At 36.9% G+C, this 18,836-nt stretch overlaps 1 protein-coding gene across 1 annotated transcript in view; it reads left to right on the top strand.

Annotated features, from left to right (window-relative positions):
- Positions 1-18,836, top strand: part of HYDIN (HYDIN axonemal central pair apparatus protein) — a 433,475-nt gene that overhangs the window by 123,415 nt on the left and 291,224 nt on the right. Inside the window, exon 8 of the mRNA XM_027119341.1 lies at positions 5,247-5,371. Coding sequence (XP_026975142.1) covers positions 5,247-5,371 — 125 coding nt within the window. The remainder of the gene's footprint in view (positions 1-5,246; positions 5,372-18,836) is intronic.

Raw genomic sequence — 18,836 nt, 5'->3', positions numbered from 1 at the left:
TTCCCAGGCTTTGCTCAGTATCTATGTTGGGCTGTGTTAGCCCCTCTAGCCTCCACGACCTGCTGGATTCCACCTGGGTTTGATCAGTGGGGGGTACTAGAAGGAGGTTGGAGAGTAGGAAGAAGTCAGAGTATTTCTCTTCCTCCCTGTCTAACTTCAGTAGAGTCCCCAGCAAGCAGCTGTATCTCCTCTGTGGTTCTAGCTCCTGTCAGACAGACCTGCTATGGTTCCAACTTCTGCCAGGTCCCCAGGATCTGCTAATACTTCCTCCTCTCCTTTGGTTTCCAGCCCAGTGGTGGAAATGGCTTACTGCTATTACCAATCCCTGAGCTATCTCACCATCTTAAGTTGGGCTTTTCATAGCTTTCATCTTCTGTGTAACCAAGTCTTTCAATTAAATTTCCTGTGTTTATTTTTGTTTTCCTGTTTAGACTCTGCACAAAATGGTCCTTTTATGCACAAAATGGTTCTTTCCACAAAATGCATGTATTCCAACCATGATGTCAATTCTGTGAGCTACCTCAAATCCTTCCAATAAATCCCTTTTCTGTCTAAGTTAGCCAGAATTGGTTTCTATTGTTTGCAACTGAAAACCCTAACGACTACAATGAGAAAGAATGCAGTTGAATTTGTGGTCACATTTTATTGAATCAGAATGTCTGAGGGGATTCCCTGATGACTGTCCATTCTGAAAAGTGCACAGGTGATTGTGTTGCCCAGACAGGGCTGAGGACCACTCTTTCATTGACAACATGATTGTCAATAGACATAGTGGAGCAGTATATGTAGTTTGAGAATTTGGAGTCAAAAACATAGGGTCTATACTCTTGGTCTTGCTGCTTTTATAGGCATTATACAGTTAGAAATAATATCTCACAGGAAATTGTTTAAAAAACAAATCATATTCTTTTCATTGAAATAATGATTTAATTAATGGTAAAATTTATAAGTGGTCAGGTTCATATAAATTATAAAAAATAAAACTTTATGTGTCTGTTGCTCCCATTAGAATATGATCTCAAATGCAAGGATTGTATCTCTTTTCATTTGTATGTCCCCAGCATCTAGCAAAGTGTCTAGAATAAATAAGTGCTTAATAAATGTTTATAGGATGCCTAACCAACAATATATCACAACAGCAGAGCTACAACTATAAACCTCTACAATAATTTAAAATAAAAAATCATGCTCCAAGTACTATAAAAGAGGCATAGTGTTTTTTTACACTAATAAAAGGAGCCTCAATGTGCTATAAAGTATACAGAGAACATAAACAATCACTCTTCAACTTTATTACAGATTTGACCTAAAACTCGAGTAGGTACCAGAATAACTTTGACTATTAAAGTAGGATTAATTTTGGAAGGTGAAATAGAAAGAATTAAGGAGCACTTTCAAAATCTAAAATCTCAATTTAGGAATCAGTTAATAAGAAAGATTATCTGAAGGAAAAATACTAATTTTATATTCAATGTTTAATATAATAGAACCAGTATTTAGTCTTCTGCTAAAATATTGAATCATTTGAATGGAATAGTTTTAGTTCTTAAGAGCAGTTCATAGTGGATTGAACAAAAACTCAAAATCTTTTTTGTGGCTCATGATTTTACACAAACCCGAGTTCCCTCCCTAATCAAGTATTCGGTATTAATGAGGATGTGATATCGAAACCAGACATTCTGGTAGACAGAGGCAGCTTTATACCCTGGAGGAACAGCACATTTTACCTCTCTGTAAGATCATTTTCTGGTACTTGGTATTCTCTAGCCTTTTCAGCCTGTCTGCCTCTAGTAAAATGAATACAAAACCAAATTATAGACAATGTTTAAGCACCAGAACTTAACACACTCTATCCAATTAATGTCTGACTTATAGAGAAAGCTTAGGTGGCTCTAAGTAGCAATGGCTATCCCAGGTGATTTTCTAACCACTGAAGAAGTTTAGTGTAATATAAACCCAACAATTAGCACAAAAGGGAAGAATCTGTTACCACTGTATGGAATTAGGATTTCTGGAGGTCCTAAGAAGAGTCCCTTTGTCCATAGAAAATTAGCTTACGTTCTGTAATGTAATACTATCCAATTCATTTCAAAACTGTTATTTTGCTACTAAGAAATGTTTGGGAAAAAAAATGAAAGCACAGTGTAGGGAGAAAAATATTAGAAACTGGGGAAGCGGAGGTAGAAGAGAATGCTACAATGTTGTTCCCAAAGCCAGGAAACTGGGGCCAGTTCTCAATTCTTCAGATTCTTCCTGAGGCCATAAGGAAGGAAAGAACTTTAAAGACGCTGAGACTCACCTTCATCTCCCATCAAGCAGAGATTCTTGTGATACCAAAAGTCTGCTCCTTTTCTGTTCCGCCACGTTGTTATAAAGATTAAATAAAGATTAGAGATATTTTTAATTTCACTTTAAAAGTTGATTATAATTCAGTTTAACAGCCTCTTTTGAGAGGCTCCTGTGAGTAAAGAGCTATGCATGGAGTAGTGAGAGACACAAAGATGAATCTAACCAGGTGGCTTCCACATTCAGGGATGGTTTGGGGAGACAGAAAAAAACTTGAAGGCAGGCTTCCATCCCTGCTCTACCACTACCTAGTTGGGTAGCTTTGGGCCAGTTGCCTGCCCTTTTAGAGCATCTGCTTTCTCGTATCTAAAATGCAAATAACAAGACCTACTTTCTCAAGATTTTGTGAGGATTAAAAGAATTGGCATATGTAAAGTGCCTACTGTAGTACCCAGCATAGAGTATGTGCTAATGAAATTTTGTTTGCTTTCTCTTTCCTTTCATCTCAAGAGTCTCTAGCTATTGGGAGAGACAGGCATGAAAACTTATTATTGTACAAGGTGAGCTAATGTAAGAAGTAAAAATAAAGTTATAGCCTCTGAGAGGAAGGAGACATTATTAATAAGAGAGAGAATCAGGAAAGATTCTATTTAAAAGGTAACTTTGAGTCTAGGCTATGATGGGTGACTTTGGAAGGAGTATGACATGGAAACGGTGAATGTTCCTATCTGACCCAAGCAGTTCTGGAACTATGTAGGGGGCACTGTCTGGTTGGAAGGAAGAGTAGGTGCAGTGCTGGGGAAGGTTATGGGTGTAGAGACTAAAGCCCTCCCATTCCGTCCCACCCCAGTCTGACATGGAATGTGACAGGTGTATAATGTATTTGGACAGATGTATCTGTTTAATGAGAAGGCCAAAACTAGTTGGGAGTAGATTGTGTGGGACCTCAAATGTCGAGGACTTTGAACTTTATTACATAAGTTATGGGGGCCACTGAAGGTGTTTGAACAAGAGATTGATGTGTTATATCCTGTGTGTGATTTTTTACAATGTCTCTAGAGCAGTGTGAAGGATTGAGAGGAGGATGATAAAAACCTGAATACCCAAGATCATCCTCCGGCTGCCAACGAGGGAGATAACAACAGCAATAACAAAAATAATAATAAACATTTGTTTAGCATTTCCTACATGCCAGACATTATTCTACGCTTTTACCTGTATCAACTCCTTTAATTCTCACTACAACCCTGTGAAATGGGTGCTGTCTTTATCCTCATTTTACAGTTGAGGAAACTGAATGTTCAGTGACTTACCCAAGCTCATGGCTGATCTGGGTTTTGAACTTATTCAGTTGGCTCCAGGCTAGTAACTACTACCTCTTGGTGCCCCTACAACAGTGCCTGGAGTTCATTGGAGGTTCGGTGCTGAAGGTATGGGAAAAGGACAGACAAAGGAATGGGAAAGTAGTGAAAGGAGAGGGCAATCCAAATAGAGGGCACCAGAGAAAATAAACAAGTGCCCGTGGTAGGAAGCACTCGAGGTCCTGCAGTGATAATCTCAGGTACCACCAAGTGCTACCCATGCTGTAAGCTCCGTACCCTCATAGAAGAAAGGTTAGGTTTTCTGAAATTAAGTTCATTATCTAAGGGAAGGTTTAAGGACTGAAGACTAAAAACAGTTGCGATAGAAGTAAATAATCAGAAACAGTTTAGCCTGCCAGATACATTGTCCAACACATTACTTTGAAAAACTGGCAATTTAAAGAAATGAAATGGACCATGAAAATAATTAAAAGGGCTGGGTTTCCTGTTTAGAAGGAAGAGCTCTGTAAGTTATTTAAGGTACTTCATGATCAGATCCAGCTTCTCTCTTACTCTTCCTTTCCAGGACAATTAAAGTCAACTGTTTCCTGTTCCCAGATCCACCCTACCTCCCCATAAGGTCTGCATGCCCAAATTCTATTTTCAAGACACAGATGTCCCCAGTTTGCCTTTCCAAATGCTCTCCACCCTTCTCCAGCTTACTCTCACCCAGGAGGCTAACCTATATGGCAGAGGTCGTTAGGCTCCCCATGCCTTTGGCTTCTGGTTGGGTTCAGCCAGTGGGAGTCCCAGCAGGCAATCAGGCAAAGGATGTGAGGTCAAGGCACTTTTCCCCCTAGTGTCCTATGTGTGAGGTCTCCTGGGCTGACTGTCTCTCTTAACTAAAGCCCTTTGAGCCTCATAAGGCAGCCTTCTCTTAGGACTCTGGTGGGTTTCAAAACCACTCCTTCTCCTTGGCTCTTTGGGCCTAGAGGTGGTAACAGTTCTACTGTTAACAACCCTGGGCAATTGCATCATCTCTTGTAGTTTCCCTACACCCCTTCCCCCCTTTTAAAAAGACCCCTTGTTAGACTGCCCTCACCTTATCCTTGTGTGATTGTGTGATCACTTTACTTTTGAGACTCTGGTATGTTTTTCCGTCATAAAACCCTCTCTTCGCTGAACTCTCGCAAAACTTGATTTTTATCCCTTTGAAGGTACTGTTCTCTTGCAAATTACAGTATTTGCGTACATGTTATAAGTCTGTCCTTTACCGGAATCACTCAGTGAATGTTAAAAGAAAGGCTAAATGGCAAGGATACAAACAAGAATATTATGCATCATTTAAGTTTTTCTTACATTTGTTGTTCTATTACTGTTATTTTAACATTAATACTAAAGTTCTTTCACATTAACGGGAAGGTATACTTATGAATCACTGAATTGTGGTGTCGGGTCTGTGTTGTCTGCAGAACTGGAACTCATGTCTCCTCTCCCCTTTCCCCTCACACTAGTCGGGAATGTGTTCTTTTTTTTTTTTTTATTGGAGTATAATTGCTTTACAGTGTTGCATTAGTTTCTGCTGTACAAGGAAGTGAATCAGCTATATGTGTACATATAGGAATGTGTTCTGATGATGTGTCTCCACGTGTGTTGCAGGCCCTTCTCTGTAGAGCCATCTATTGGAACCCTTAATGTAGGAGAGTCCATGCAACTGGAAGTGGATTTTGAGCCACAAACCGTGGGCAATCACAGCGAAAAACTTATTGTGTGTTACGACACAGGTATGTGTTATTCTTTGTTAAAAGTTCTACATTTTAAGAAAGGTCAGATGGAAAACATGATGAGGCAAAACAGGAAATGGTTATTTTGGCTGCATTAGAGTAAGCTAAGACCCACAAGGTAAAGAACTAAAGACTGAACGCCTCCAGCAGAAATGATGCTGAGCCACGTATAAATCCCACCTACCAGTTTCTCCTGTGCTTGAAAGCCTGAGAAATATAGGGCTCAGAAGGAACGGAAGAAACCCATACCCAGAAGTTACACTGGTAGGCTGAGGTTATTTATATGTAAATGGGAACTTGAAGGTAACGTAATAACACATGGGTTTTCCAGTTACTGCTGCATTAGTCTAACATTTAAAAAATACAGACCCGAGTTCAGAATGTTCTCGTGTGTGTCCTCTAACTGGATGTAAGATCCGGTTACTTTAATCCTTAGAATATACAAATGTCTTACTTAAATCTAGGACTTTGTCTATTGCTGCTAGCATTTTCTTGAAGGCCCCACCCAGGATAGTAATGAAAATTCACTTATTGTTTTTGCAAATATTTAATCTATGGTCATGTAGACTGCATGTACATTACGCGAGTCTCTGAAGTTGGTTTTCAAATTAATATTTATTACTACTATTTATTATTTCATGATTTTTCTCATTTCCTTCTCACTTCTTTTTTACCCATTTGTGTTGATTGATCCAGATTGTCTGCATCAGAAGGTCACTGTAGGGAGAAAACAGAAGTGCACAGTCAGGGAAAAAGCAACAAATGATACCTAGGTCATAGTTCAGAGTTGCTGACTTTGTGGATGCTTATCTGAGCAGGATCAATCAAGCCCTTGAATAAGGACGTGTGGTTAAGTGGTCCTGGCTCCACACTGCCCAGCATAACAACAATTCATAATCAGTGGCACAATCTATATTTATCCTTTAGTGTTGTCCACAATTCACTGGCTGCTAGTAAGAAAAACCTAACCTGGACTAGCTTAAGCAAAAGGGGGAAGTTTTGGCCCATGTAACCCAACAGTGGAAGATTAAAAGCACAGTACATAACCCACCAGGGATGTCAGTTTTCAAAGTAGTGCCATTTTACACTCCCACCAGCCAAGCTTGGGAGTTCCAGTTGCTTCACACCCTCGCCTACCCATAGTGTTGTATTGTTCATTTTAGGTATACTGGATGTATAAAGTGATGTCTTCTGGTGGTTTTAATTTTTATTTCTCTAATGATTAATGATGTTCAACACCTTTTCATGTGCTTGCTGGCTTTTCATGTATCTTTTAAATTTAAGTGTTGAAGTCTTTTGCTCATTTTTGAGTTGTTTTTCCTTTTATCATTAATTTGTAAGAGTACTTTACAACTTGTTATTCTGAATACTAGTCATTTGTCAAGTATATGTGTTGTTAATTTTCTCTACCAGTCTGTAGATTGCCTTTTCATTTCCTTAATGGTATTTCTTGATGAGCTGACATTTTAAATTTTTATGAAATCTGTATTATCATTTTTTTAAATGTAATAACTTTTTAAAATTTATTTATTTTTGGCTGTGTTGGGTCTTTGTTGCTGCATGTGGGCTTTCTCTAGTTGCGGCGAGCGGGGGCGGACTTCTCATTGCAGTGGCTTCTCTTGTTGCGGAGCACGGGCTCTAGGCACGTGAACTTCAGTAGTTGTGGCGTGCGGGCTCAGTAGTTGTGGCGCACAGGCTTAGTTGCCCCACGGCACGTGGGATCTTCCCGGACCAGGGCTCAAACCCGTGTCCACTGCATTGCAGGTGGATTCTTAACCACTGCGTCACCAGGGAAGCCCTTTTTTCTTTCAAGATTAATGCTTTTGCCTTCTTGCTAAGAAATCTTTGCCTTTTCCAAGATCATGAATATGTTCTCCTGTGTTTACTTTTAGAAGGGCAGTAGTTTTAGCTGCTAGTTTAAGTTAATGATTTGTCTTTGATTTCAGTTTTGCATATGTGTCAGGTGCGGACCATGTTTCTTTTTTTTCTCTCCATGTGGGTTATTGGCTCATCTCCATTCTATTATCTTATTCTGGTATTCCAACTACTTTATTATTCTATTACTTACTCTACTATTAGTCTGTTATTTATTACTTTTAACCTCTATTTTATGTTTTCCATTTTTTTGTAGACTTCTCTGGATACTGTCTTCCTATCTATTGTCCCATTCAATAATTCCCTCTTCAGCGAAGACTCACCTGCTGAGTTTTAATTTTTCAATTATTATAATTATTTTAATTTCTGAAAGTTTTATTTGGTTCTTGTCAAATCTGATTGCTGTCTACTCTTTTATTTTTCATGTTTCCCTTTTATTTCTTAAATATATTAAACATATTTATATTGTGTATGTGGTAATTCAAACATATTAAGTCTGCTCATCTATTTATTTATTTTGCTGTTTGTTGTTTCTTATGGTTTTTCAATCATGGTATCTGCAGAGGAGGAAAAATGTCTTTTTCCTCTACCCATTTAGGTTTTTAAATGGGGCCCCTGTAACAAAAGACAGATTAACAAGAGAAGAACATAAAAATTTATTTGATGTAAGTTTTACATGATATGGGAGGCTTCATAAGGAAATGAAGATCTGAAGAAGTAGTAAAATCTGAATTCCTTTATGCTGGTTCGATGAAGGATGGAGAGTTGTGGGAAAACATGACAGGACAATAAAATGACATGAGCTAAGAGTAGCAAACTGGGGGAAACAGTAAGGCCTGTTTATTCAGGCTCCTCTTGATGTCCCTCTATATTTGAAGATACGCATGCTTCTTTCTACCTGGTCTTGGAGGGCACCTCTCACATGGGGGATCTGTGGCCTGCTTCAGGAGAAGTTAAGAAAATCCCTCTTGCACCTGCCATTTCTTATGTTCCTTCAGCTTGAAATATTTAATATGCCAAGGTGCCATATTTTGTGGTAGTGTGTTCTGAACCCCATCATTATCTTATGCCTCTTTGTGTTTCTGGATTTAGCATCATTACTTTGGGCAGGCCCTGGACTTTATGTCCTGTCCTAGGCACCCAATGCAATAGTTAAAACAGAAGTTCAAGGGTTAACAAAGTCCACTAGGGCAAAAGACAACCTTGGCACTAGATTATTTCCTGGTATTCTTCATTTTGCTTTAATGTCCTTATTTTCCTATCAGGTTAGTGATCAGTTTTAAAGTAGTTTGAAAAATGTTTTATTGAGTATTTTAGTTATTTCAATCTCCAGTTTAATGTGCTACTTAAAGCTGCTTTTAATGTATGTCTTTTTTCACATTATTCAGCAATACTTATGCAGTAGTTCATCCTTTCCCACTAGTTTTCAATCCTTTGTGTATATCATAAACACAGTTTATCCCTGCATGTAGTTAGGTTTTATTTAATTTCTCTCAGCAGCAGTTTTCTGGGTATAAGTCTTGAACATTTTGATTAGATTTATTCCTATATATTCATTCATGTTTGAGGATCCTGTAAGTGATTCTTCTATTACTTTTTAAATTGAGGTATGATTTAGATATAAGATGCATGGATCTTAAATGTACAGTTTGATTCATTTTGACAAATGTAAATGCCTGTGTAACACATTCAAGATATAAAACATCTATCACCTCACAAAGTTCCCTCATGCCCCTTTCCAGTCAATCCCTCCATCTGCCATCCCAGAGATTCTGATTCCTATCATCTTATATTAGTTTTGCTTGTTCTTGGACTTCAGATAAATGTACTCATACAGTATATACGCTTTTGAGTCTGGTTTCTTTCATTCAACATAATGTTTTTGAAATTTATTCATATTGTTGTGTGTATTGGCAATTCCCTTTTTACTCCTGAGCAGTATTCCACTGTTTGGTTATACATAGGTTATCCATTCTTCTGTTAATGTAACTGAATTGTTTGAAGTTTGGGGCTATTATGAATAAAGCTTTAATAACCATTATTGTACAAGTCGTGTGTGTGTGTGTACATATGCGTTTATTTCTCTTGGGTAAATATTTGGGAGTAGAATTGCGGGATCATAGAGTAGTTATATGCTTAACTTTATAAGAAACTTCCAAAAAGTTTTCTAAAGTGGTTGAAGCATTTTACATTCCCGCCAGCAATGTTTAAGGGTTCCATTTACTCCACATCCTCACCAGCTCTTGGTCATGTGTTTTTTTAAAAATTGAATTGACTTACAATATTAATATTAGTTTCGGGTGTACAACATAGTGATTTGATATTTTTATGTATTGCAAAATGATCACCACGGTAAGTCAGGTGACCATCTGTCACCATACAAAGTTATTACAATATTATTGACTATATTCACTATGTTGTACATTAATCCCTGTGACATTGGCTTTTTTATTTTTATTTTTTAAAATAATTTTTATTGGAATATAGTTGTTTTACAATGTTGTGTTAGTTCCTGATATGTATAGTGAATCAGCTATACGTATACATATGGTATATGTATACATATGCTCTATGTATACATATATCCCCTCTTTTTTGGATTTCCTTCCCATTTAGGTCACCACAGAGCACTGAGTAGAGTTCCCTGTGCTATACAGTAGGTTCTCATTAGTTCTATTTTATACATAGTAGTGTGTATATGTCAATCCCATTCTCCCAATTCATCCCCCCCCACATATCCATACGTCCGTTCTCACGTCTGTGTCTCTATTTCTGTTTTGCAAATAAGTTCATCCGTATCGTTTTTCTGGATTCCATATATAAGCGATATTATACGATATTTGTTTTTCTCTTTCTGACTTACTTCACTCTGTATGACAGACTTTAGGTCCATCCATATCTCTACAAATGACCCAGTTTCGTTCCTTTTTATGGCTGAGTAATAGTCCATTGTATATATATATATATCACATCTTTATCCATTCATCTGTTGATGGACATTTAGTTTGCTTCCATGTCCTGGCTATTATAAATAGTGCCGCAATGAACATAGGGTGCATGTGTCTTTTTGAATTACGTTTTTTTCGGGGTATACGCCCAGTAGTGGGATTGCTGGGTCATATGGTAGTTTTATTTTTAGTTTTTTAAGGAACCTCCATACTGTTCTCCATAGTGGCTGTATCAATTTGCATTCCCACCAGCTGTGCAGGAGGGTTCCCTTTTCTCCACACCCTCTCCAGCATTTATTGTTTGTAGATATTTTGCTGATGGCCATTCTGACCAGTGTGAGGTGATACCTTATCGTAGTTTTGATTTGCATTTCTCTAATAATTAGTGATGTCGAGCATCTTTTCATGTGTTTGTTGGCCATCTGTATATCTTCTTTGGAGAAATGTCTAGTTCTTCCACCCATTTTTTGATTGGGTTGTTTGTTTTTTTGATACTGAGCTGCATGAGCTGTGACATTGACTTTATAGCTGGAGGTTTGTACCTTTTAATCCTCTGTCCCTATTTTGCCCATCTGTCCCCTCCCCTCTGGCAACCACCAGTTTGTTCTCTGTATCTTTGAGTCTATTTCTGTTTTGTTGTGTTTGTTCATTTGTTTTGTTTTAATTTGAGTCATTCTAGTGGAAGTGAAGTGGTATCTCTTCTGGTTTAAATTTGCATTTCCCTAATGACTTCTAATGTTGAGTAACTTTTCATGTGCTTCTATTTTTATCTTCTACTCTCAGGTGTGTATTCAAGGTTTTTGCCCAATCTTTATTGGGTTATTTATCATTTTGTTATTGGCCTGTAGTTTTTGTATATTCTCCATACAAGTCTTTCAGAAATTATTATTGTTAATATTTTCTCACAATCAGTGAATTATCTTTCTAATTTCTTAACAGGGTCTTTTCATTAGCAAAGTAATTTAATTTTGATGAAATACAGTTTATCATTTTTTTCTTTTATAACTAGTGTGTTTTTTTCTAATTTCATTTTTTAAGTTTTTGTGAATGTATCAAAATATTGAATTTTGTATGTTGATCATTTATCTACAGAGCTTGATAAATTTACTTATTAGCTCATGATTTATCTGTAGATGATATTAGATTTTGTTTATATACAATCAGTCATCTGCAAATAATCATAGTTTTCTTCTTTTTAAATTTTTAGCCTTTTGTTTCCTATTATTTCTTGCATAGGCTAGGCCTTCAGTACAGTGATCAATGGAAATGATGATAGTGAATGAACATCCTTTTCTTTTTTCTTTTTTTTTTTTTTTTGCGGTACGCCGGCCTCTCACCGCTGCGGCCTCTCCCGCCGCGGAGCACAGGCCCCGGACACGCAGGCCCAGCGGCCACGGCCCACGGGCCCAGCCGCTCCGCAGCACGCGGGATCCCCCCCAGACCGGGGCATGAACCTGCGTCCCCCACATCGGCAGGCGGACCCTCAACCACTGCACCACCAGGGGAGCCCCAAACATCCTTTTCTTGTTCTCAGTCTCAGAGGGGAAGTGCTCAGTGTTTCATGAATTAGTATGATGACTTTAGTGGATACTCTTTATCAGATTAAGTGAATTCCCTTCTATCTCTAGGTTTCTAAGACTTTCAATCTTGAATGTGTTTTGAATTTTATCAATTACTTCTGCTTTTGTTGAGATGATTATGTATTATTTCACTTTTATTCTTCTAATGCACAGATTGAATTTCAAATACTAAATCCCTGCTATATTCTGGGGTAAATGTAAGTTTTAACCATTATCATTTTAATAAATCCCTGGATTAGATTTGCTAATATTTTCTTTGAAAGTTTGGCATCCAAATTCATGAGAAAGATTGGCCTGCCTGTAATTTTGTTTTCATGAAATGCCTTTGTCTTTGGTCTGAAAAAACAAATTGGTCTCATAAAACAAGTTGAGAATTATTCTCTTTTAAAACTCTCTCTGGAAAAATTTTTTTAAGATTCATGTTATTTCTTCCTTAAATGATTGAAAAATTCATTGTTCAAGCCATTCGGGTCTAGAGCCTTTTAAAAATGGATTCAGTTTCTTTAGTAGATATAGATCTACTGAGATGTTTCTATTTTTTCTTATGTAATTTTTGGTAAACTTTTTCAAAGAATTTTCCCATTTAATCTAAAATTTTAAATTTGCTGGCATAAAATTGTTTATAATAACTATAATCTGTATAATGTCTTTAGGACCTATAGTGATATCTCCTCTTTCATTATTGATATTGGTAATTTGTATCTTTTTATTTCTTGATCTGTATTGTTAGGGCTTTCTTCAGAGAACCAACTTTTGATGATTTTCTCTATTGTTCATTTCTTTTCAATATCATTGATTTCTACTCTTTATTATTTCATTCCTTCTACTTTCTGTAGGTTTAATTTGTTGTACTTTTTCTAAACCTTAGGAGAGATGCTTAGAGCACTGATTTTTAACCTTTCATCTTATCTAATATATGCATTTAAGTCAATAAATTTTCCTCCAAACCTGACTATATCTTCAGCCCATATGTTTTTATATGTTTCATTTACATTAACACATAATTGACAGTATTTTAGAATTTCCATTTTTACTTCTTCTTTGATCCATGGGCTACTTAGCAGTGTGTTGCTTAGTATTTAAACATTTGGGAATTTTTCTAGTTTTCTTTTTGTTATTGATTTCCAGCTGAGTTCCACTAGTGACAGAAAACAAATTCTGTATGATTTCTATCTTTGAAAATAGTTGAGACTTAACATTATAGCCCAGAATGTGTTCCATTTTGGTAAATGAGCCCTGTGTACTTGAAAAGAGTACAAGTTCCTCAGATATCAATTAGGTCAAGTTTGTTAATAATCATATTGTTCAGTCTGTATCTCTACTAATGTTTTTCTTCTTATTTTATTAGTTATTGGAAGATGTCATTAAAATCCACAACTATGATTGTGAATTTTCTATTTCTCTTTTTTTGGTGATATCAGTTTTCATTTTGTATGTTTTGAGGCTATGATGCTTGGTGTATATACATTTAGGTTTGTTATAACTTACTGTTGAATTAACTATTTTATCATTATGAAATGTTTCTCAATCATTTATAAGATTTCTGACATCAAAGACTGCTTGATCTGATATTTGTTTAGTACAGCAGCTTTCTTTTGATTAGTGTGTACGTAGTATATTCTATTCATCCTCTTTATTTCAACTTTTCGGTGTCCTCATATTTAAAGTGTGACACTTGGGAGTATCACCAGGTTGTTTTTTAATCCAGTCTGAGAATCTTTGTCTTTTAATAGTACTCTTCAGTCCTTTTATGTTGAATGCAATTTCTGATATATTTGAGTTTGAATCTTCTGTTTGACTGTGAAGTAACTGTTACCTTTATGGAAAAATTATTAGCTGAATTTCAACAAAGACCTTTGTGTTATTAGTGTTACTAGTGGATGAAAGTGAAAAAAATATGACTGTTAATAAACTCAGTCAGTGATATATTTCTTCCATCTGGATCTCCATGTCTTTGTGAGGTATCATTTTTTGTTTATGTCAGCCCCTAAAATGAAGTATTGGAAAAATTTGTGGCCTTAGAATTACCCTTTTCGGATGACTGTATAACAACATTTTAAACCGGGAGTTTAAAAAAGTTTAAAAAAGAATTACCTTTTTCAGATGACTGTATCACAACATTTTAAACCGGGAGTTTAAAAAAGTTTTTAAACTTTTTTAAAAAGTTTAAAAAAGTTAGTCAATGTTTTAGCTCTCACTAAAATAATTAATTGTTGGTAAATTGGTAAATATATCAAATAAATTATCTTTAAAATATTATCATCATCCTTTTTTAATATTTTTGGTTGTATTTTTAATACAATTGACATGTGACTATTCTAGTATATGGGTATAATTTATAAACAAACAAGTTTATATATGTTGGGGGTATAATGTCAAAATATTTTACTTGGTTGAGTTTTGAGACCAACAGGCTTAGATTGCCCATGGATCAATAGAATCAAAACTTGAAAGGAGACTTCAATGATAATCTAGTCCTTAGATTTGTTTGCATGTGTAAAACTGAAGCCCTAAGAAATTAAGTGGTTTGCCCATGACTCATATAACTAGTCAGAAGCACAGTTAGAACCCACGCTCAGGGACTTCCCTGGTGGCGCAGTGGTTAAGAATCCGCCCGCCAATGCAGGGGATACGGGTTTGATCCCTGGTCCTGGAAGATCCCACATGCCGTGGAGCAGCTAAGCCCATGCGCCACAACTACTGAGCCTGCGCACCTAGAGCCCGTGCTGTGCAACAAGAGAAGCCACTGCAATGAGAAGCCCCCACACCACAACGAAGAGTAGCCCCTGCTTGCCACAACTAGAGAAAGCCCATGTACAGCAACAAAGACCCAACGTAGCCAAAAAAGTAAATTAAAAGAAAAAAAAAAAGAACCCACACTCAGACTCTCAACTCACGTGTAGTGCTTTTTCCTCTATAGTGGATCATCTCCCTAATCTCTTGTATTACTACATGTGCATTTTTACTCCCTTAATCTGTTGACTTTGAAATGCAGCCACGTTCTCCCAGTGGCCCTCAATCTGGATTTTACTTTTATGGAAATATTTGGATTGACATCCATACTTACATTTATAGTCCTGTGCTAAAGGAAATGAGTATTTGTGTATTAAAATTTAATCATGCATGGAAAAGTTGATTTCCATACCCTGAGGTGCTGGTGTCAAATTTGATTTATGAATAAAGTCATTTTCTAAAGATTGCAGATAGAGGTAAACTGTCTTGTAGCATTTTTCCTTACATGAAATAAACTACTGATAAGGATATGCTTTCATCTTTATTGTGCCTTATCAATGACCAGGACCTATAACCTTTTATTAGTGAAAAACATTAATGACTACCTAAACCCAGTTAATCACAGAGCTTTTCCAAGCAGCCTTGACCATTGGCTTCTCATTTCACTAAATAAGCATCTTACTGAAATTTCTGCAGCTGTTTGAAGTATGAATTGATTTGAGGAGGTAAATTTAGCATCGGTTTTTCTTCATACTTCTTCAATGTTCCAGAAGGAGGAGCATTGATACTCCTCAACAGGAAGTACTCAATCACATTTCTAACAATTGTGTTTATGCCCTTCCATTGCTGGTCCTCCACTGGATATATTCTTGATTAAATGCAGCTGGGAGATTTTGCTTTCTTGACAACCAGAGTTTGAACCAGTGCTCTAGTAATTAAGGAGGTCAAGTGTAAATTTCACCAATATCTAATACTTTACTCATTAGCATTTTCCTAAACCAGAACTCTCCCCTCCTTTCCTCCTGTGTATGCCCTTCTGTAGTAAAATCAAGCTTATTCAAGCGATCGATTTTACCCCAGGAATAATTTAGTTACCTTTTTATTATAGTCTAAAACTTCCAGAGAAAAAGCTGAAGTAACTTGGTACCTTTTACAAACTAATCTGTCCAGAAGAGATTAAGGATACAATTTCTCAAGGCTACGTTGATTAACAGTGAAACAAAACAAAAACCAAACTAAAACAAAATCAGAAGGAGTAAATTAGTTCTATCATTTCATTAAAACTGAGAGGTGAAAATATTGACTATTAGGAGACAAATAAATGGTTAGTTGCTTAAGTTTTACACTTTTTAACCGGGTATTGAGAAACTTTATATAATCTAAGAATTCAAGCAAATATTAATATTTAGAATAGGCTTTAAAAAAAGACATTCTTACTGAAATTTCGGTTACTTGAATGAGCACTAGAAGTAGGAGCATAGCAATGTTTTTTCTTTAATACCAGGTGAAGTTGCTGTCACTTAGAGGTGACATTAACTACTGGTATAATTAGGAAATAGAGCTAATGTACTTATTCAGTTTTTTTTTTAAAGTATTAGGTCTCTTACTGAAGGGGAGATATTTCAATTCATGGATCAGAAGTTGGCAAATAGGCTCTTTTCCCCAAAGGTGTGATGATGTATTGTTATTAAATATACTAGCAATCATAATATTAGTACTTCACAGAGCAGCTTTATGGTAATTATATATTTTACTCTAATAAACCGTGAAGAAATTCTTTTTTTCCTCCTAAAGGCTGATAAACAAGTACCAAAATATAATATAGTAATTGAGCATGATATGATATCTTGCAGTTGAAACTGTTAAATAATATGTATCTGAATATACCCATGCAAATTTACCTGTATGAGCTTTTTGTCAATTGTGCGATTATTATAATGAATTACAAACATGTGCCATTATAATTACAAAATCTAGCAAAACATAGTTGTCGTAAAAGACCCAAATGTTTTTAAAATGGCTTTAGAGCCAATGCAAATATTCCTTGACCTAGTTTTCTTTTCTTTGTCTCTTATTCAACAGTTTAGGTTAGGGAATGGCAGAAGATATACTGATGGTCAGAGATTGTTTAGGGAAGTGGAATGTTTTCGAAAATTACATAACAAGGGAAGACTCTCAAGTTATTAGGTGTTAGTACTTAAAGGGACATTAGAGCCCATCTCTGTAACTCCCTTCATTTTAGAGATGAGTAAACTGAGGCCCAGAGGCTTAAATGACTATACACCGAAGTACAGGTCTTTGGCCCCCTCTGAGGCCAGCATGCTTTCTATAATCCTAAACTCCTTTCTGTGCAGATTAAGAATGCTGATTTTGGCATTGCCACTGGTGTGCTGGCTAAGCCCAGTCAAGTTGCTTAATTTGTTTCCTGAACCCTTTAGAGAAGGAGCACTTCCAAAGAAGTTTGATTCAGCAATTCACTTGAGTGGTGAGTTTGACCCTGCTGTGACCAGGAGAGGAGAAACACTCTTTCCATCAACTTGCCAGTTCCCTAGAGAATCTATGGCTCTACTCATATATTTTATTTACTGTGTCCTCTGTTGTCTGAAAATAACTGAAACCACAGTATGAAATGTATTGTGTATATAGCTAGCTTCACATTTTCTGGGTAAAATTAGTTTTGTTCATATTGGTTTTTGCTTGACTGATAGTAGCAAAACTTGCAAGAAGTAATGAGACCTTCCACAAAATGTGTCTTTATTAAAACATAATAAATGACTGTGGCTAACCTCATCTACAGGGACTGCAGAAATCAACCTCAGAAACTGAAAAGGAACTATAGTGGTAACTGGCACTTCAAGGGCACAGAAAATACTAATGATGAGGCACAGCAAATTCATCCATTCTCGCAGGCATAATACCCTTTCCATCCTATCAGTCGTCTAAGTAGCGGCGGAGAGGGACCCTATTTAAGATTGTCTTCATGAAAGTGGGTGAGAAAAGCAAGTTCTTCAACAGCTATGGGGGAAGACAAGAGTTATTGCTTCCTTCACTTTGTGACCTGATGACTTTTGGAAGATAGTAGTGAAAAAATCAATATTAAATGGTTCTTGAAAAGAAGACAGTGGCTCTTGTTATATTTCTGGGAAGGAACGTTTTGCAGTGTGCAACTCAAATTGATGACATTAGTCTCTCTGACCCCTAGATTTTTATGAAATAAGTTAAGCCCTTGAATCCTTTTCCTTGATTAGTTTTTTGTTTTTTTTGTTTTTTTTTGCGGTATGCGGGCCTCACTGTCGCGGCCTCTCCCGCTGCGGAGCACAAGCTCCGGATGCGCAGGCTCAGCGACCATGGCTCACGGGCCCAGCTGCTCCGCGGCACGTAGGATCCTCCCCGAACGGGGCACGAACCCACGTGCCCTGCATCGGCAGGCGGACTCTCAACCACTGCGCCACCAGGGAAGCCCCTTGATTAGTTTTTTAAACAATTAAATATTTCAAATATGTGCAAAAGCACAGAAATAAGGTAATCAACAACCATTGTATTTTTTTTTTTTTCCGGTACGCGGGCCTCTCACTGTTGTGGCCTCTCCCGTTGCGGAGCACAGGCTCCAGACGCGCAGGCTCAACGGCCATGGCTCACGGGCCCAGCCGCTCCGCGGCATGTGGGATCCTCCCAGACCGGGGCACGAACCCGCGTCCCCTGCATCAGCAGGCGGACTCTCAACCACTGCGCCACCAGGGAAGCCCAACCGTTGTATTTTAACACATCTCAACATTTTGCTATATATGTTTCTTTCAGATGTTTTATTTTATGGATAACTAAATTGATTATAGATTTGGAGTCGCTTTGTTATTCTTTCCTGATTTAACTCCCGTGTATTAATCCTCAGGGGAGCTGTATTGGGTGCATTTTAATGCCATTCCTACATATTTACTTATCCATAAACAATACATACCATTGTCTTGAATAGTTTTAAACTTCACATAAATGGTATTATACTGTATATACCATTTCCCATCTTGACTTTTTCATTCAACATTATGTTTTAAGGATTTTAACACGTGGATATATAGCTGTGATTCATTTTAACTAATGCGACACGCTCCAGCATGTGAAAATACTGTAATTTATCTATTCTCCTATTAAATATTAGGATGTTCCTAGTTTTTTGCAATTACACACCATGCTGCAGTGAGTGTCTTTGTGTATGTCCTGTGTAGCTGTGTGAGATTGTTCTTAGGGATAAATAGCTAGAAGTGAAATTGCTGAGTTATAAGGCAAATGTATCTTGAGCTTTACTGGATACTAAATTGATTGGTCAAGTGGTTG

The sequence above is a fragment of the Aethalodelphis obliquidens genome, unplaced genomic scaffold (assembly GCF_003676395.1).
Source record: "Aethalodelphis obliquidens isolate GAN/ISIS:26980383/991018 unplaced genomic scaffold, ASM367639v1 scaffold20, whole genome shotgun sequence".
NCBI lineage: Eukaryota > Metazoa > Chordata > Mammalia > Artiodactyla > Delphinidae > Aethalodelphis > Aethalodelphis obliquidens.
The sequence above is the reverse complement of the archived record's forward strand: the minus strand, read 5'-3'. Positions and strand labels throughout refer to the sequence as shown.